Here is a 21,631-nt window from a genome sequence, read left to right as displayed (position 1 = left end):
TGGTTTTTTAAGACATAGTTTCTCTGTGTAACAGAGTCTTCAACTCCCTTTACAGACCAGGCTGGCCTCAAACTCACAGAATCCACCTGCCCTTGCCTTCTCAGTGTGCTGGGATTAAACGTGTACACCATCACATCCAGTATTCATAATCTTTTTTAAAAAAAGATTTCTTTATTATATACAAGTACACTGTAGCTATCTTCAGACACACCAGAAGAGGGCATCAGATCTCATCACAGATGGTTGTGAGCCACCATGTGGTTGCTGGGAATTGAACTCAGGATCTCTGAAGGGCAGTCAGTGCTCTTAACCACTGAGCCATCTCTCTAGCCAACCCATAATCTTTATAAGGCTCATTTTGAAAAATTTTTATTTTATGTGTGAGTGTTCTGACTGTATGTATATCTGTGCATCATACCTGTGCCTGGTGCCTCAGAATATTGATTTTTGAGTTATAGAAGGTTATAAGACATCACATGATATTGGGACTCAAATCCAGGTCCTCTGGAAGAGAAGTCTTTGCTCTAACTGCTGAGCCATCTCTTTAGCCCTATTTTACTCATAGCAGACATTCTAATAATAAACAACAAAAAAGACAAAAACAGAACCTTCATAGGAAAATGTACATTGTATAAGACATGCTCACTTCTGATAGACAGCTGTTTTCTATTTTAAAGAGACCTTTGTGTATTGTCAGAACTTCATGAAAATGATTCCTAATGGCAGACCTCAGACAGCACAATAACCCGCTTCAGAGAGTGTTTTAGAGGCAATGCTTTGAAATCAGGCTATTTTTGGTGTTAGACTCCCGCCTTCACCTCTCTTTCCTACAAGACACTTGCTAATTAGATCCTAGCTTTCCAATTATCATAAAGTTCCTATATAGATTCCTATGAAGTTATATCTAAAACAAAAAAATTTACTTTTTGTTGTGCTGGGGACAGAACCTAGTCTAGTGTCATGCATCACAGGCAGATACTATACCAGCCCTGAACTATAATATATATAATTAATATATAATATATGATATATATAATATATATAATGTATTATATAATATATAATATATAATATAATAAATACTGCCATTTCCATGACATGTTAAGGTTTGGTCTGTTGCTATGTACTGTAATGCAATTTTCATATTTACCAGCTTTTGTTGTGCAAACCTTGTACCTTAATTTAAAATTATTGATTAAATAAAAATGGCTATAGCCAATTACTGAAAGGATCAGAAATGGGTGGGCTTTAGAGTTATCTGGAGGTGGGGGTAAAAAAAAGAGAAGGCAGAGAATGACAAAGAGAGAAGAGAAGGTTCCATGAAGAGAAGGACCATAAGTGCATGGCCAGGAGAAGCAGCAAGGATTTGGGGAACACAGGTAAGGAGGCAGCCAGGCCAGCCATTAGAAAAGTAAATTAGGGGTTACCACCCAGTGTCAAAGCCCAATAAAATAACCACAGTCTAAGTCTCATTTATTTGTAAGCTAGCTAGGGATAAGCTTAAATTGGTTGTACTACAGTGACATATCTTCTAGAACATATATCTCGTTTTCAAATCCTATAATTTCCTAAACCATTGTTAAGTTAACCAAATAAAACTTTAATTCTTATAGGTTTAAAAATAACCAATATCAGTAATTATGATAATTTAACTGAAGCTCCTCTGAAACTATAGGAAATACAATTCAGGGTATGGTGGTATGTTCCTGCAAAGGAGGAAGAGACAGAAGACTCTAGGACTTAAGGCCAGCCCATGCTACAAGTGAAATGCTGCCTCAAAAGAAAAATAATGTGTATTTTCTCAGTCTGTAATGAGCTATAGTCTAGTTTTTGTCTTGCATCATTTAGATGGACTATAAGAACTCTACAGATATAAATATGTCTTGGAAATAAGATAATTTAATCATGACGGATATTTTCCTAGGCACTGATTAATAAGGATTAACAGAAGAAAGGAAGAACAGAAAGACTAGTAATGGCGATTTGAAAGGCAGCGACAGGGCTCCCTGCAGAACAGTGCGGAGAACTGTTCTCACCTTGTGTCTATTTGTTCCGGGTAAGCACACACTCTCAGAGTTTTTGAATTTGAACCAACAGCATATAAACTACCACTTGGATGAAACGCCACCGCTCTAACAGCCTGTGTGTCTTCTAGGGTGTTAATACAAACAAATTGCTTTTTTGACTTGTCATCCTATGGAAAGAACAAATATAAGTCATGATATGGAAAAAACAAGCTTGAGTTACCTTTATCCCACTTTAAATTAATTTCAACCACATTATACTTGTTTGATCATTTCATAGTAGCTACTAATAATCTTTTAAATGGCAAGTCCATAATATTACTAATTTTTGCTACTCATTACTAAACCAAAGTCAGATTAAAACGGAATATGGAGCCTGGAGAGATAGCTCAGAAGTTAGGATTTTTTTTTTTTTTTTTGCTCTTGTAGAAGACCTAGGTTCAGTTCCTATTCACACAATAGTCAACATCATACACACCTCAAGTCGGGGGGGGATGCCATCTGACCTCCTCAGACACCAGACATATATGTGATAATATACATACATATATACATACACAGAACATGAAGTACTGCCTCAAAAGAAAAAAGTATATGTATATATATGCTCAATCTATAATGAGTCTTACTATTTTTGCTATGCATCATTTAACTGAAATACAAGAACATTATAGATAGAATATATCAATGTGACAGAAATAAGATTGAGGGAATGTGGGACTTTGGGCCAGAAGTCCTACACAGATCTCTGGTCAGAGATGTTAGTGACTTCTGCCGTCTCCGCTGCTGTGTCTGGCTTGCCCGAGTTTCGGTCACCGCCACAAGGCGCCAGGCCAGGCTGAACAGAGCCAGCGAGAGGCTCCAGCTCAGGCTGCAAGAAGCTTCAGAAGAGGGGATCTTTTCCCAAACGGTGGTGTTAACAGCTCTTAAAACACAAGCTCTCGGGCTGGAGAGATGGCTCAGCAGTTAAGAGCACTGACTGCTCTTCCAGAAGTCCTGAGTTCAATTCCCAGAATTCACAACCATCTGTAATGAGATCTGATTCCCTCTTCTGGTGTGTCTGACGACAATGACAATGTACTCACATACATGAAATAAATAAACAAATCTTAAAAAAAAAAGTTAAAAAAAAAAAACAAAACACAAGCTCTCAGGCAGCAGCAGAATGATTCTTATACACCTTTACTCTTGAGCAAATCCCCCATATATAAACAGTTTTTGAAATGGTTTGGAGTCTGACAACTGGCACTTCCTATTGGCTGGGCCTGAGGGCTTGGAAAGACCTTGTCTACATATTTGGAGATGATCCTGCTTCTGCCTAGAGTTTACATGACATGTGATCACGTCTATCTGCAGAGGAGGGACTTGGGGGGTGGCTGATCTGGCTGGGGTCCAGGTCACATCCTCCTTCAGAAGAGGGACTTGTAGCATGGCAGACGCCTCAAGGGGCAGTGTGGTGCTTATGGTGGTGTGAAGATTCCTGATTCTTGGGAGACTAGGAAGCTTCCTACTGTCTCACTTATTGTTCCCAGGGCTTCACTTATCTCGACGGAGAACCAGGGTACTCTTCACCACCTACCTGCCCCACCAGCAGCTCACAGAAATAAGATTATACTGAATGCATAACACTTATAAACTAACAACTACATCTTTTTTTAAAATATTTTATTTACTTTATGTATATGAGTACACTGTAGCTGTCCTCAGACACACCAGAAGAGGGCATCAAATTCCATTACAGATGGTTGTGAGCCACCATGTGGTTGCTGGGAATTGAAATCAGAACCTCTGGAAGAGTAATCAGTGCTCTTAACCTCTGAGCCATCTCTCCAGCCCTTTTTTTTTTTTAAGATTTATTTATTTTATGTACACGAGTGCACTGTAGCTGTCATCAGACACACCGGAAGATGACATCGGATCCCATTCCAGATGGTTGTGAGTCACCATGTGGGTGCTGGGATTTGAACTCAGGACCTCTGGAAGAGCAGCCAGTGCTCTTAACTGCTGAGCCATCTCTCCTGCACACAACTACATCTTTTAAAAAAAATTTTTTTTAAAGGGAGTCTAGAGAGATTCTGGCTCAACAGTTAAGAGCACTGGCTGCTCTCCCAGAGAGCCTCAGTTCAATTCCAATCAACATTTATAAATCCAGTTCCTCTATTGGGCTCTGTGGGCCTGGCACACACATGGTGCACATATATACATGCAGGCAAAACATCCATGCACATTAATAAAGACTAAAATTAAAATAATTATAACATGGACTGGAGAGATGGCTCAGCAGTTAAGAGCACTAACTACTCTTCCAGAGTTCCTGAGTTCAATTCCCAGCAACCACATAGTGGCTCACAACCATTTGCAATGGGATCTGATACCCTCTTCTGGTGTGCCTAAAGAGAGCAACAGTGTACTCAAATATATAAAATAAATAAATACATCTCAAAAAAAATAACATAAGAATGTATATTCCCATATTAAGGTTGCTTTAACTTTCAGGGCAGAACTCATATACATAGTTCTAACAAAAACAACAGGGCTTCATTTGTGTTCTAATAGGAAATTCATTGGCCGCTAGTTGAAACTGAGGCAGGAGAAGTAGTTCTAGATGACAGTGAGCAACACAGACTGCTCTTTTGGGAAGAAAAGAAGAAATAAAAAAGGCTATTATTAATTTGATACACTTAACAGTTAAAATCAGACAGGTTATGACAATTAGTATTTCAGTATTTCACATTAAAATTGTAGAATGGCCTTTTAAAGTTATGAAAGTGATTTTAATAAAAATACTTGAGTTTCTTAAATATGTCATTTTCTTAAAGTGTCTGTCAGACTCTGTCCACACACTCTCCCAGAGAAGTGAGTTGCGATTCTACACAAGGACTTCCAACGCTATTGCTCCTGGTGTCCTGTACAACAGCACTGCTAGCTCAAGCAGGACTGCCTGGTTGGAACAGGGCTCTCCAGACAGCATGGCTGACACCTTAACGTATCCTTGTCCTTGGGAAAGATCCGTGTCAAATACACAAACACAGGAGAACCCCAATGACCAGTGCAGGGGCTCCCCCTCTTACTGCTCAAGCTTTTATGCATGCCAACCACAGGCCCTCCTTAGGGAAGCTATGTGTGTGTATATGTGTGTATAGATATATGTGTATACAATATATACTTAATATGCATTTTTCTTACCTAACTGAATTGTTATTCATATGAGCTCTAAATCCATGTATAAGAAAGAGACACATAAATAGTATAGAGGAGATAAGAGAAAAAGGAGAGCAATGGATGCTTGATTAAACACCCTTCTGAACACTAACACTAAGAGGTTGTTGTTTTTCTTAATAGCACAAGTAACATAAAGTTGGTTTTATTTGTACTGCAATGTTTTAATTTTTTTAAATTATAGCCATTTGCTTAATAGGAGACTGTATATAAAAATGCAGGTACTAGCTTTTCCTGGGAAACTGAAAACACCAGTACTTTGCATTTCTTTATACAAGGAACAAATATTCCTGAGTACTTATCATGAAAATGTCAGACACTATTCATTTGTTTCCTGTTTAACCTCTACAGACATCTGAAAGCATACCTTTATTTATGATGTCAAATTTTGAGCTGTAGAAAACGATAGAATATTCTAGAAAGAAAAAAATCTGATTCCAGTGCACACAATATATTGAGATGAAAGGCCCAGTAGAAATGCCAATATCTCTCAACAAAGCCACTCTAAAGTTCAAAGAGTAGCACAGTATCAACCTAAAAATTCAAGGTTAGGCTGGAGCGATGGCTCAGCGGTTGAGAGCACTGGCTGCTCTTCCAGAGGTCCTGAGTTCAATTCCCAGAAACCACATGGTGGTTTACAACCATTCGTAATAAATAAATCTTAAAAAAAAAAAAAATCAAGGCCATCACTAGTCACTAATATGAATATCTATAAATGTATTATCATTTAACTAATTATTTGTGGGGGGTGCATACACAATAAATCAGAAGACAGCATCTGGCAGTCAGCTCTTTATTTGTACCCTGTGGGTCCTGAGGACTGAGTTTATCAGATTTGGTGGTGAGCACTGGTCCCCAATGACCCAGCTATCCAGACTGATCCCAAAATGTGTTTTCAAAGGTAAATTACAAGGCTAATTCCCACAACTACACAGTTGTCAAAAGAAAATTATACATATTCTAAATTAACCACACCTGAGAAGTATTTTATGGTAATGCAAGAAAATACCCCCTGACTCTTATCACTGCAGAAACTAACCTGTTTACTAGTGACAGGAAGATAAAAATGTTCTAACCAGTGAAAACATGAATATGCAGTCTTTAACTGCTATAATGTTTTTCACGGTTGCCAAAATTGTCTTTCTATAATCATTCTTACATGTAGTTCTATGAGATCTATCCAACTATTTTGAGATCAGCAATGACCATTTCTATAGTTTTCTTTGATGTAAGAATTTCTGCAGCAGGGTGGTAGTGGCACACCTTTAATCCTACTGTTGGGGCAGAGGCAGAGGCAGCCTGATCTCTGTAGGTTTGAGGCCAGGTTCCATGTCGGCCAGAGCTACACAGTTAGACCCTGTCTCACACAAAAATTTTTTTTCTTGCAAAACACACACATCAAAACTTCTCAAAAACATTACCTCTTCCCCTTTTGACCTTGATAGATTCCCTGATGAATCTCCAGGTGATGGCTTAATGACAGAATGTCCTGATGAGCTATGGGAATAGAAATTCAAATAAAGTTTACTCAAAACTCCAAATAGAAACTAAGTTAACTTAACCTTTCAATCTTTATTTTTTTTTTTTTCTCTTAGCAAACGATCTTCAATAATTCAGTTCAAAGCTATTATATGGAGACACTTAGGGGCTTTGGATTTGATGATACCAAGAAGAGTTGTAGAGAGAAGGTGAGAAAAAGGGTCAAGTCTCTACACTGTATAGGAAGGATCAAGAGCCTTTCTTCTGCTTATCCCACATTCCTGTCTGCAATGCCTATTAATCCTGTCAAGCACAAGCCTAGAAAGTGCTCTTTAGGAAAATTTCTGGCCTTGAGAAAAACATAACTGAAACTGACATCCATCCCTTCCTAGAACAGTGTACCCGTTAACCTGTGCTTTGTACTGCCAAGGACAGATCAGCCCCCAGCATGTGCAGCTATTTTCTAGTAACTTAAGAAACCTCCTCAGGAGTTACAGAGAGCCAGAGGCTTCCAAACACACAAAGAAGCAAAAGCCCTCCTCATAAAAGGAAGACACCAAAGGATGTGAGGAAAGAGCAGCACTTCACAGAACAAAGCCCCAAATCTAAAACCATGATTACACTCTTTACAGACAAGAGGATTTAATCTGGGGGAGGGGGGTGCTTTTTAAAAGTAAATTTTTAGAAAATGGGAACACTGGCCTGGAGAGATGGCTCTGGGGTTAAGAGCACTGACTGCTCTTTCAGAGGTCCTAAGTTAAATACCTAGCAGCCACATGGAGGCTCACAACCATTTGTAATGGGATCTGATGCCCTCTTCTGGTGTGTCTGAAGACAGCAACAGTATACTCACATACATAAAATAATATTTTTAAAAATGTGAACACTTAAAACATCACATCAGGAGAAAAAAATAGAAAATAGAGGTGAGGAAATCACTAAACACTTCTCCTAACTTCCTGAAAATTAAGTTTCTAGTTTTAGAAGGCCCATGGAGGATTTGAGAGAATGAAATTATAGAACATCAGAAAAGAAAAATAACCCTAAAAACTTGAGTGGAAAAAGCAACAGGCCTTACACAAACGATCAAGAATCAAAATGACTCTGGATTTTCTCATAAGAGCTCTGAAACTAGAATATCATGTTGCAAGGCTTTAAATACTGAGAAATGGTTACCATCCCAAATCTATACCAACACTGTGAAACATAGCAAACATGGGCAAATATACAGGGTCTGAGAAACTATTTCTAATACACATCCCTTTTCCAAGAACAACATGAGATCCTACAGTGATCCAACACAGGAAAAGAAGATCCAAGGAAGATGAGGAAAGACCCAGAATTTTCTAGGCCTGTTTTTTTGTTGTTGGTTTTTAAAATAACTTAAAGCCAGTAAATAAATGCAAGAATGATGCTGGAGTCATGTCCCAGAGAGAAAAAAGACAACAAATTCTTGGATGCATTTTAACATAGTAAGACAACTTTGCTTTTTACACTTATTTGTGTGTGTACATGCATGGGTGTGTGCAGTGCTGTGCACGTGGAGGTCAGGGTATTAACTTGCCATCTTCTCAGATCACAGGCGTTCTGAATAAAGTGTAACTTTAAGGTTTAACTCATCCGAAGGGGCTTTATCTGGCATCAGTGGGAGGGGAGGCGCTTGGCCCTATGAAGGCTTGATGCCCCCAGTGTAGAGGAATTCTAGGGTAGTGAGGTGAGAGTGGGTAGGTGGTTGTGGGAGCACTGTCACAGAAGCATGGTGAGGCAGGGGAGGGTTTGCAGAGGGGAAACAACATCTGAAATGTAAATAAATAAAATATCCAATTAAAAAAATGATTTAGCTCCTGTCTCTACTCATAGACATTTGTGTAACAGTCTGGGATCCAGTATCCTAGTTACAAAAGTAGAATTTGAGATTAATTACTAGGTTAATTCCTACAAATACACAGGTGTCAAAAGGAAATTATACATATTCTAAATTAACCACACCTGAGAAGTATTTTATGGTAATGCAAGAAAATAGCCCCTGATTCTTATCACTGCACAAACTAACCTGTTTACTAGTGACAGGAAGATAAAAATGTTCTAACCAGTGAAAACATGAATATGCAAAGTTTCTAGCTGCTATAATGTTTTTCACAGTTGCCAAAAATGACTTCCTATAAATCGCTCTAACATGTTGTAAAACACTCTCTTGTCCCCTAAAAGTCTGTAAAAATATCTGCTGCATGTCAAAGGCACAGGGGTGAAAATCTAGATAAAGTCTAACACTAAAGACTCAGTAAGATAGTTTATACAAACACAACTGCCCTGGTGTTGGTGAGGAAAAAAAAACAACAAAAAACAAACAAACAAACAAAAACCCACCAGACAGAAAAGATGAATATAAAGAGATGAAAACAAATGAAGGCAGGTCAGCGAGAAATTGGGAGAGGCCCCCACTTCTGTGAGGCTCCAAAGCAAAGCTGAAGTTCCTATCACTACATAAAAAGTTAGTATTTCAGGTTTTATAGTAAAGTACTTACTTCTGGCTTCCACAAGGTGATTCTTCAAGAAAAGGGATGTGATTTGTTGATCCAGGATTACGAGGAGTGCTTGTGTGGATATTAGAAGTATCATGTATTAACCTCTGACTGGAATCTTGGGGTGGTGTACTAAAACTAGTCACAGAGGAATTATTTGATCCATTGTTTTTGCTCCCGATGCATTGTTGGTTAAGCACTGGCACCTCATTACCAAGAGTGTCCATTCCAATATTTAATTCGCCAAGCTTTTGAATAGACCTATAGAAGCAAACAACACAAGTAGTATTTTTTAAATGTAGTTTAGAACATTCATAATATAACCAAGGCTAAAAGCTTGGAAAGTCAAACTTGAGAAAATATATAATTAAGGGAATATTTTTATAAAAAATGCTCACCATCAACTGAAGACACAACCAAGATACTAAAAAAAGATAATCCAAATTTCCCCACAGTACCACATTGTAAAGAAGATGGGCTTGGTGCCTGGTGCTTAGCACATGTAATGCTTCGAATTAAAAAAATATATATCATGATTTCCAAATACTGTCAATAATAATATCAAGGTACCAAATTTTCCTGTAACAAAATAAGCTGTCTTAATTTCATTTATCTCTAGGAATGTCCTGTCAACATGCTGACAAGACGTGGATCAGAGTAGACTTCAAATGTCAAGTGAAACCCTATTATTCAGATCTGGATTCATTCACTCACCCTTTATTGTTTGCTAGACTCTGATGAGGAACTGGAGAGATAACATACTAAAAAATGAGCCCTCAATATTTCTGTCTAACCAATCCTTCCATCTGCATAGCCTGACTCTTTGGAAGCTCAGGTTTATGAAAGACATAAAGAAGATGGTACCAGGCTCTCTTAGATCTAGGATGCCTTGATGGTGTATATCTGTAATCCCCTCATGAGTGTGCTAAGGCAGAAGGGTAAGACCAGCCTAGCCTACAGTGAGACCATCAAAAACTACTTAGGTCCAGCACTGACCCAGGATCACCTTCAGCTAAGAATCAACATAAAAGAAGACTAACAATAGGTATGACTACTGAAGTCTGAGAGTTCATTGTGCTCTCTCCTTTCCCTTCACTAACCATAAGCATACTAACAAATGCCTATAATCATCCATTACTTGCAAGGCTAAGGCTCATCTGAAGTCCACTCTAGCCAAGCGTTGTGGTGCAAGCCTATGATTCTAGCAGTTAGAAGACAAAAACAGACTGCTGTAAATTTAATGTTAGTCTGGTCTACATAGCAAGTTCTAGGCCAACCAGGGTTACAGGCCAGATCCTATCTCAAAAAACTAAAACTACAAAAAGCAAACACTTAACAACAACAACAAATGCTCCAAAATGAAATTAAATTATTTTCTTTCTATTTCTGCCTATGTTTAAAGGACGAATACTCCTAAATAATCTATTTCTAAGGGAGTACATTTCAACCACTGGGGACCACAGATCCTTTTGATACTCTATCTTCTAATTCACAGCAGGGTATCTTCTTTGGAAAGTCAAATAGCAAGCATGACTTCTGGGAGACATGGAGAAGATATTCTAAACCAACAAGTGGCAATTCATCAGATTAGGATCATTCTGACAGGCAGTAGCTTGAGCCAGGATGGGAAGAAAACACCCCCAGGGGCTAGAGAGGTAGCTAGCTCAACAGTTAATAGCACTGACTGTTCTTCCAGAGGACCCAGGTTCAGTTCCCAGCACCGACATAACAGCTCTCAAGTATTTAAACTTTAGATCCAAGAGATCCTATGCCCTCGTCTAACCTTGGGCACCAGGCATGTATATGGTACACATATATACACATGCATGTGGCAAAGCATTCATACACATAAAAAATGTTTAAAATAAATGAATAATAGAAATGCATTAAAAAGACAAAGAAAATATTCCCCAATGTGAATATTCAGAGGATTATTTAGATTGTGAGATCATCATCACAAACATTCCCTGTGTAAAAATTTGATGACAGGATCAATTTCAGGCTTGAATAATGTATACAACACTCAGAAAGTCAAGTATATTACTTCTAACATCAGTGAACATGAAGAACTGAGAGCCATCATTGTAGCCTAGCCATAATTATGCTAACCAACAGCTAAAGTTACCAAAACTGGTCTAATACAAATTCATACATATTAGATATAAACCTACAATCTTCCAACAACCTCTGATCATTTAAATACATATATTCTGGTTTCTTAATTTTAAAAAACATACATACATACACATATACAAACATAAATATTTAATCATTGAAGATAATATAGTTAATGGTTTAAGAAGAAATGCTGAGAAGGAATTGTTTTAATATCCTGGATCTAAAAGAATCTACAGATTGCAATTTTTTAAAAAAGATAGTCTCATTTTGTTGGCCAATCTATTCCAACTTTAACTCCTTGGCTCAAATAAATATTCCACCTTAGCCTTTCAAACAGCTAGACCCACAATAGCCTTTCAAACCCACAAATACTTGTCACTATGCCTGGCTGAATCTGAAGGTTTAATCACTGATACTATGACCATAAATTACAACTATGGTATGTGCTCACAGCATGCCAGGTACTACTTTAAGCACATGAACTCATTTACTCTTATAGCACCCAGGGAAAGTGGATGAGCAAACAGAAACTACGTAGAGAGCTGGAGAGATGGCTCAGCAGTTAAGAGCACTCACTGTTCTTCCCGAGGGCCTGAGTTCAACTCCCAGCCCCTATATGGTATCACAACAAGCTATATGGTATATAGCTCCAGTTCCAGAGGATCCAATGACTTCTTCCAACCTCTGTGACCACTAGTCATGCTCTGGTATACAGACAGGCACAGAGACAAAACCCTAGCACATAAAATGTTAGAATTTAAAAAGAAAAGAAACAAAGTAACTTCTCCTATATCCTCATCTACCTTGGGTAAAAATGGGACCCAGGTAGCCCACAAACTTCCAGCCTGTGAGCTGAGCCACCACATTGCAGCTGTAGTTAGTGACTCAGGGAAGAAAGACTAGGTTTTGTAACTGAAAGACATTATGCAATTCGACATTACAAAAAACATTTCTAAAATCCCAAAAGTTTCAAACTACATGAAAAGTAGCAGTTACTGCATGTTTTTAAAAGATTTATTTCACATGCATGAATATTTCCCTACATGTACATATGTGCACCACATGTCTAATTGGTGCCCACAGAAGCCAGAAGAGGAGTTATAGGTGGCTGGGAGCTTTCTGCACTACCATGTGGATATGAACTGAACCTGGATCTTCTCTAAGAAGCATCATATGATATCTTGAGCCACCTCTCCAGCCCTAGCCTTCACTGTGCACTCTGAAAGGCTTTAAACAAATCTCTTGTTTACAGAGGCAGACAACAAACCTATTAAGGAATTGTTCAGTAAGATTCTGCTGCTGATCAGGACCGTCCTCTTGGTTCACACCTCCTTCGAGTAACATCTGCTGGTAAATCTGCCGTTGTTGCTCCTTCTGTTCTAGATGCTGCTGGTAGCGCAATCTTTGCCTATAATATTCCTGAAATTGTTCAGTGGAGTCTCGAAGCTTAAAAATATTAAGAAAACAATACATATTGGTGAACAGACCATTACTGATGTTTTTTCAATGTCATCTATAAATGCTGAATAAAGTTGCAATTAGAACAATTTAAAAATCACATTGCTCTACAGAAAATAACATAGCATCAATGTCTTAATTGTCACCAATTACTGGCCCTTTGCCTTGCTCTGTAAGGGACTCAGTGACTGGTTACTGTCTGTTCCTGACTAGCCCAAAGCAGCCATGCAATCTGACAGTAATAATGAGCACAAGGACAGGGGATCTGCAGGTAGATAACCATAAATTTGGCATTGCTTAAATTAGATACCTTTTTAAAGACTGTATTACTATTTAGTAAAAATATTAACCATATCAAACATATTTAATACTGAGCATAAAATACATTTCTATACACAGAAACATATTTGCCTAAAAACTGGGCTCAAAGTATGCTTTCATGAGTAAGAGTTAATTTTAAATTCATCATCACTCCCAGCATTTCCCATTCATCCACTGACACACTGTTTAGGGCTGGATAGACAGGCAAGTGGATAAAGGTACCACCCATGTAAGCCTAACAACCTAAGCTTGATTCTGGAGAGAACTTTCTCCCACAAATTCTCCTCTGACCTACACACATACTGTGGCATGTGCACTTGCATACACCCCACACACACACTCACTCACACACACACACCAATAATTATTTGTTTTTAAAAAAGGAACAATCACATTTCTGTCATAATACAACTTCCTGTCAGAAACATAAAATAGAACCTTAGGTTTAGATAAAAGTATTGCTCTATATTATGTATTTAAAATGTTTTGTTTATTAAGTACAATAAGTAAAATATACAGTATATAAAATGAAAATTAGCCACATTTAATGAAAATTCAATTATTTAAGTCATGCAATGCCAATATGGCATCGTAGTTTTTTCATAAATTCCTCCACTTCAAAGTTATAAAATACTTGATGACAACTAAACGTTCTATAAATTGTTTGGGGAGAAGCCAGAAAACAAGTCAATAAGAATATCTAAAATCTTAGTACTACTCCAAAATGTTAAAAGTCTTTTAAATTTTATCCAATTCTATTAATTTTTACAAAGAGTATAACTTTGAAGCACATGACACTCAATAATTATTACCTCATTTTTTTCTTGTTTAGGTGGAACTGGGTTCTGTGCTCCATTTGCAGGCTCTTTTTCTAACCCTGAACCCTGGCACATGGGTTCAGCGTTCACAGGCTGCTGGGCCTCAACAGGTGTATCACTTCTTTCAAAAAAGTAGAAAAAAACAGACAGGAGTGAAAAAAATACATTTAAAAGAATTTTTCTTGCATTAGAAATAAATATGAATTTAGTGTTTATCAATTATTAAAAAAGATGTCATTATTCTTTTCCTTAACTACAGAAAAAAGTTTCAAAATATAGAACATGCTTAGAGAGGAGGTGTTTGCTTTTGCAACAGGCCCTTGCTTTGTGTTATCAAACTCCCTAGCTCAAGAGATCCTCAGCCTCTCACACTGCAGCTGCAGGCATGTACTGCCATGCCCAGGTAGAACACACATTTACTCAGGAAGCAGGATCTCTAATCTAATGTCAGTAGTCTGTGTTTTCAGGAAACCCATTTCTATTCTTTGTGGCCCTGAATCATCTACAAACTAAATAGGCTGGAAGATTTAATACCCATGGTCTCTTTACACAATATGAATTGTGACTGTTATTCAAATATTTATTTTTCCTTCTCATATATTTCTACAGAGTTTTAAGACTTTTTAAATTTTATTAAGAAACTTTATTTGGCTTATTTATACTAAAGATAAAGGTAAAACATAATTTTTCTACTTTAATTATTCAAGATTATTTTTATTTATTTTTAATTTTTAATAAAGATTTATTACACATAAATACATCATAGCTGTCTTCAGACACACCAGAAGAGGGCATCAGATCTCATTACAGATGGTTGTGAGCCACCATGGGGTTGCTGAGATTTGAACTTAGGACCTCTGGAAGAACAGTCAGTGCTCTTAACCACTGAGCCATCTCTCCAGCCCTATTTTTAATTTTTTGAGACAGTGTTTCTCAATATAGCTCTGGCTGCCCTGAAACTCACTATGTAGACCAGACTGGCCTTGAATTCAAGAGATACACCTGCCTCTGACTCTCAAGTGCTGGGATCAAAGATGTGTACTACCATGTCTGGCCTATCTTCCCATGTTTTTAATAAATGAATTTTTTAATGGCATAATCAGTGAGGTTTTTTTCAAGTTATTCCTAATATTTTTTAAAAAATACTAACAACTTCTGCTTTTCATAAATCTCAAAAGTGTTATAAGTGACCAGGTGTGATGATGCAGACCTCTAATCCCAGTGCTTAAGGGGCAGAGACAGGTTAGTCTATGAGTTTAAGGGCAGCCTGGTTCACACAGTGAGCTCCAGGCCAGCCACAGCTACACACCTTGTAATAATAATAATAATAATAATAATAATAATAATAATAATAATAATAATAATAATAATAATAATAATAATAATAGGAAGAAGAAGAAGGAGGAGAAGGAGGAGGTGGTTATCTGATGGTGAATACCAAACATTTACTCGGATTTACTGATTGCTAAAAAACACCATGGAGACAACTGCAGAATTTAATGACATTCCACTTTAAGAAATTTAGTTGTAAAGTACTCACCTCTCCTGGCAGAGTATATAAGGATATAGGGAGCAGGAAGGCAAAGTTAGACAGTCACTGTCCCAACAGCACCCTTTACTTATGAGCTTGTCCTTCTGACTACCTAAGTATGTGTGCAACCTTCTGTATCAGACTGCTGTGAGTTACTAACAACTTTGATAACTCTGCCCACACAGAACCATATACAAAAGCAGAGACTTTCTGAAAGGATTCCAAAAGCACAGAAAATAATCCAAGGAGCTAAGAGAACAATATCACATGAAATTAAAAGGCTTCCACAGAACATATGCCTTGGAAAAGCTCTGGCAACCATACGTCAAATAATACTTAGCATAGACAAAGAGCTACAGAAATTGAACACCAAAGAGAAAAACCCACCAAATCAATAAATGAGCTAATGACTGAATGGAACAGATGGTTCTCAAAACAAGAAATACAAAGAGCCAATAAATAGTATACAAAATTTCCAACATCCTTAGTTATCAGGAAAATAAAAATAAAATCTACTTTGAAATTCCACCTCACAAGCAGTTAGAACATTAACAGGAGAACACACAGTAGATACCTAGAGTTGGCATGGCATGGAGAAAGAGGAACCCATGCTCAGTGGGAATATAAACCTGTGCAGCCTCTATGGACATCAGCCCAGACATACCACTCTCATGAGGATGCACCCAAAGGCTGCAAGCCAACACATCCAAGAGACGTGCACAGCCATTTCTAAACAACTGTGCAATTCACAGGTGAGAAAATGGAACAAACCTAGATGACTACCAACAAACGGATAAAGAAAACGTAGGACACACACACAGTGGGATGCTTCATGGACATCTTATTTATTCTTATATATTATAAAAATGCTTTTGATCACTTGCATTTACTTCTGATAGTGTAAAACTATAGAATGTCTGTTATCATTTGCAGCCCACTGCCTCTCTTCTCTCTTTCCCTCTCTTGATGACTTCCTTCTACTCTCACATCTTGTTTTCCTTTTGTACGGCCAGTCAGGACTGCTGTGAGCTGGTGACTGGGAACCATGCCACTTCCAGACAACAGTGTTTCACGGCATTCCACGCTATCCTCTGACACTCAACAACCCCCACACACCTCTGGTGATGTTTCCTGGGCTTTGAAGCAGGTGCAAATGTTCCTTTTAAGACTAAGCACTTGACAACCATTTATTCTCAGTACTTTAACCATTTGAGAGTCTCTACATTAACTTTAAACCTCTACTAAAAGAAACTTTTCTGAGCAGCACTGTTCTGTGAGTATAACTACAAATATTTAGAAGGCACTTTGACTAGATGTTCACTTAGCAAAACACCTGCAATATGTTCTCCACGAGGGCCTATGACCTCCCCAGCCACAGGCTCAGTCCCAGACATGCATTCCCTTCAATGGAAAGGAACTTCAGTCTGAAAGCAGCCAAAACAGTCTTGCCATTAGTGTACCAGTGGGCACATCTAGCCTGGCAGGTCAGAGTACACAACAGGATTATAATCAGCCATAAAGAAAAATGAAATCATGAAATCCACAGGAAAATTGATGCACCTAGAAATGATTTATGTTAAATGAAATGAACCAAACTTGCTGGGCAGTGGTAGTGCATGCCTTTAATCCCAGTACTTGGAAGGCAGAGGCAGGCTGGTCTTTATGAGTTCAAGGTCAGCCTGATCTACAGAGTAAGCTCCAGAACATCCAAGACCATATAGAGGAACCCTGTCTTGAAGGAAAAAAAAAAAAAAAAAAAAAAAAAAGTAATAAGCCAAACTCAGAAAGACAAACTACATTTTCCCTATAGAGGACTTATATTTAGAATTATTTTTGTGTATGCTATATGTATAGGTCATCACGCTAAAAACAGGATTATGACAGGGAAGAACGGTACTTATAGAAGGGGAGAAAGAAGAAAAACAGAACACATGTGCATGAAACATTGAGAAAGAAGGATATCTGGTCAGAAGTAGGCAGGAGCATGGGGGAGCACAGTGAAGGAGATAAATCAAAAAAAAGTAATAACACATATGTATAAAAATGCGCACCATTATAAAACCCATTGCTTTATAAGCTAATTCTAAAAATAAACTTAAAATTCTTAAAACTACAAAGTACTGAACACTAAGAGCATTTGCATTCACACACTACAGATTACTTGGCAATGTCCTAATTTTTAGGAGAAAATGCTTACCGCTCAGGAGATTCTTCATAGATGCTGTGACACTCTGTATTCTCAAGCATGAGACTTCTGCTGAGGTTCTGTACCCCTGGGTAGTGGAAATTAGCAAAGGAGTGTGACATTGGAGAAGTTTTGTTCCCGAGATCTGAGATCCTCTTATCATGACTGGTTAACCCACATGTGAGGCCATCCAAAGCAGGATTGAGAGAGCGAGTCATATAGGCATCAGCTGACTGAGGTCTTCTCATTGGAGATGAGGGGTAGGGAGACAGTTTGCTGATAAGAGGAGTCAACAGATCAGCATATGCAGCTTTTGTAGGCTTCAGAAGTTTATCAACATGAATATTAAGCATTTTCTGTTCAAATGCACAAGAAAAGACGGAAGAAGGGAGATTCTGAAGCCAAGACAATAAACTTAGATCTAAATCATCACAACCGTTGCCACATAAGAGATCGATGCCAAGAAGAACTTCACTTTCTGTAATTTCTTCACCAGTTGCTTTACTCTGACAAAATTCTACGCAGCATTCATAAAGTAGGCCCTTCATTACGAGCTGGAATAAGCGGTTGTTACTTGCTTTAAAACCAGCCTCACTCAGCTTCCTGTCGGCAGGGATGAACTCTGCGACCATGACACAGACCTCTTCAAAGCAGTGAACCCGTGCAGTGCTGGGATTCCAGTCTTTAAATTCAGCATGATTAGTCAGACGAGGCAGGGTGAGGAGCAGACAGAGCTTGCTGTAATCATCTTTAGAAGGGCAATATTCCTCGAGAGCATGTAGACACTGGACAGCTTCCTGCATGGTAAATTCCAACTGAAAAGCAAAAGATGACTATAAAGCGGTGCAAGGCAAATAAATGATCGCCTTAAATGGAGTATGAAAGTTAGAGCACAACAGATAGTGTTGGTGCCTGAGAATGCACACATAATTTGTACAGTGCGAAATAATTGTTAACTGGTGATGTTTTCACAACTTACAAATGGAAAAATTGGTTAATTACCAAATTAAAATTTTACCTACAAAAATAGCATTCTAATTCAATTCAGACTTAAAATTCCTTGAAAATGTTTGTTCTTTCATTTCCTTCCATTTTGTTAGTGTGGTTAGATACAGGGTCTGTCTCTATGTAGCTCAAGCTGGTATTGAACTTGAGCTCCTCAGTCTAATGAATATCGGAATGAATCAGAGTTGAGAGCCTGAACACACAGCTCAAGGAAAGTGAAAACTGAAGGATGACAATAGTTTGTTTTAAAAACTTGTTTATTTGGTTTAGCTCAAAAGCAAAAGAGTCATTTTTTTAGTCTCAACTTGACTTAGAATAAATTCTAAGGAAGATAGGGATAAAATGCAAAATTCACAACAGGAAACAGTTATACAAAACAATATAAAACCAGTAGAAAGCAGAAAGAAGCTTAGATGAGTTGACTGACAACAGAGTGTATTCTAACATTGTCAGATACCCAGAGGGCAAGTCCAACCTGTGGCCTGAGAGTTAAATGTGCCCCAAGTTAGCTATGAGTATGGCCCAACCCAAATATGTAAACATACTGAAAATATTAGGTGGGGTTTTTTCCCCAGTTCAGTTGTGTAGTTCTTGAGTGTAAGCACTGTAGATGACAATATCATGCTCCAATGTCAGAAGTCCGGACACAGCTGATAGAACTTAAGTATATGGGTCCATCTTATACATGGGAGCAACAGGGATACAGACTGAATCAATTAATGACAAACTCAAAATAAGTACAGTTTTTAAAACTTGTTTCATTGTTTTTTCTACTTGTGACATCATCTGGTAAAAATTTCTTCATGGGGGGGTTGGGGTGGGGTAGGGGTGGGGAATGCCATTCTATTATGTAGATTGTCCTGAAGCTGTTTGTATTTTAATGTTAATTCCACTTCCCCAAGAAGGGTGTCCCAGTCACTTTAGAGGTGACTTCATCTGAACCTTCCCATTTTAATTAGTAAAATAAAGGAAAGCTGGTGACTGGGCAGGGCAGTGAAGAGAGGTCAGAGGACGCAGGTAGTGGCAAACAGGTTGGTTCCCAAGGACCAGTTAGACCCAGGTGAAATTGATTGGCTTTAAAAAGCTATGAACATTAAAGATTTTATAGGTCTTATATCTCATATAGAAGGGTAGTTTGCATCTTTGTCTATTTGATGTAATCTTGTTGTGTAGAGGGTTTGTGGATTGAGAGTTGAATATATAAACCTGAATAAAAGCTATCGGGCTGTAGAGTTGTATTTATGTGAGATTTGGGGGAAGAGGAACATCCTGGGACAGAGGCAGAGAACAGGTGGTAGAAAACCACCAGGGAAGGGAGTTGTACGGACAAGTTGGGCCATGGAGGTGGCTCAGACTGGGCGCCAGAGGTCAGGCCAGAGAAGTGAGACCTCAGGGCCGATAAAGAGATAAACCAATTTTTAAATTTTTAATATTTACTACAACACTATTATTCGTTTTGCTATGCTCTGAATTCCCCATAATTCATCTGTTGTGGGTAGGGCTCAGTGGATAAAAGCATTTGCTGCACAGGCATAAAGACTAGAACTGGGCCAGCAAGATGATGGCTCAGTGGGTAAGGTATGTGCTACTGAACCTGACAACACTGAGTTTAATCCCCAGGATCACATGGTGGAAGGGGAAAACTGATTCAAATTGTCCTCTGATCACTACACTTATGAATGGCAACGTGTGTGTATGTGGGAAGGGGTGTGTGAGAGAGGGGGGACGCACAAATAAACAAATAAATGTTGAGAACCACTGTTCTAATCCTTGGTGGTTAAATCTATTTTAGAATAGCTTTTTCAACTCTGATTCAAAAAATGCAATTCAAAGTTTATGTTGAATTGCTTACTTGAGTTTTATTTTAAAACTTTTGATTAATTCTGGTTTGAGATTAAAACAAAATTTCCAATGATTTCTTTTTCTTTTTTAAAGATTTATTTATTTATTATATATGAGTACACTGTGGCTGTCTTCAGACACACCAGAAGAGGGCATCAGATCTCATCACAGATGGTTGTGAGCCACCATGTGGTTGCTGGGATTTGAACTCAGGACCTCTAGAAGAGCAGTCAGTGCTCTTAACCACTGAGCCATCTCTCCAGCTCTCCAATGATTTCAAAATTAGTCCTAAGCATATGTCTGCCATTTTGTATTATGTATTTATGCAATGTATTATCACTAGTAACAATTTTAAAATCAAAATATTGACCAAGGGCTGGCAAGATAGCTGAGAGGAAAGAGTTGCCTGCCATCAACACTGTGGACCTCAGTTTGATTGATTCCCTGGGATCTAGATGGCAGGAGAGAACCAATTCCTGGAAGCTTTCTGCCAACCACCACATACTTTTACCGTGAAGTATGTGATATACCCCCCATAAAATAAATAAACAATAAAATTTTAAAAAATGATCCAAAACTGAGTTTTAAGATTTGCATATCCTGTAATATAAAATATTTAGCCAATATTTACTCCTTTATGTAGGTTGATGTCTATATGCAGGTGAGGGCCAGCACTAGTTAGGTCAAGACAGTAGAGAATGGGACGGGGACAAGGTTTTGGTAAGGTGGGAGAGGATGAGGAGGTTCTAGATCCAGGTGGTCTTAACTGGTGATGGGTAGATATGATTACTTCTAAGGGTTTCTATAGGTCAATCTGTCTTATCTACATGGGTGATTTATATCTTTGTCAACTTGTAAGTTTATTGTGTGGATGAATTGTGGGTTGAGAATTTAACATATAAATATGATAGATAAATTATTGACTATTGGGTCATGATTTTACAGGGCTGTGAGGAATGAGAGCAAAGTTCCAGGCTGACACAGAGAGAGCTGGAAGAGGGCAGCCAGCAGACCAGTAGACCACTAGGTCTGAGAGTACTTGGGAGCAGCGTGAAGCTGCTGAGACAAAGATACCCCGCAGTGCCATGTGGCCCTAATGGTGCCAGCAC

The 21,631-nt window shown here is 38.2% G+C and overlaps 1 protein-coding gene across 2 annotated transcripts in view; it reads right to left on the bottom strand.

The window, feature by feature from the left end:
* WDR47 (WD repeat domain 47) overlaps positions 1 to 21,631 on the bottom strand; it is a 54,284-nt gene that overhangs the window by 10,427 nt on the left and 22,226 nt on the right. The window contains exons 5-10 of one of the 2 annotated variants that reach the window (XM_080915937.1): positions 17,688 to 18,490; positions 13,954 to 14,080; positions 12,630 to 12,808; positions 9,248 to 9,505; positions 6,665 to 6,740; positions 2,037 to 2,194 (exon numbers count right to left, since the gene is read on the bottom strand). In XM_080915937.1, coding sequence (XP_080772063.1) covers positions 2,037 to 2,194; positions 6,665 to 6,740; positions 9,248 to 9,505; positions 12,630 to 12,808; positions 13,954 to 14,080; positions 17,688 to 18,490 — 1,601 coding nt within the window. The remainder of the gene's footprint in view (positions 1 to 2,036; positions 2,195 to 6,664; positions 6,741 to 9,247; positions 9,506 to 12,629; positions 12,809 to 13,953; positions 14,081 to 17,687; positions 18,491 to 21,631) is intronic. The other variant, XM_080915938.1, reaches the window with a different exon arrangement.

Source organism: Micromys minutus (assembly GCF_963924665.1).
Source record: "Micromys minutus genome assembly, chromosome: 4".
NCBI lineage: Eukaryota > Metazoa > Chordata > Mammalia > Rodentia > Muridae > Micromys > Micromys minutus.
The sequence above is the reverse complement of the archived record's forward strand: the minus strand, read 5'-3'. Positions and strand labels throughout refer to the sequence as shown.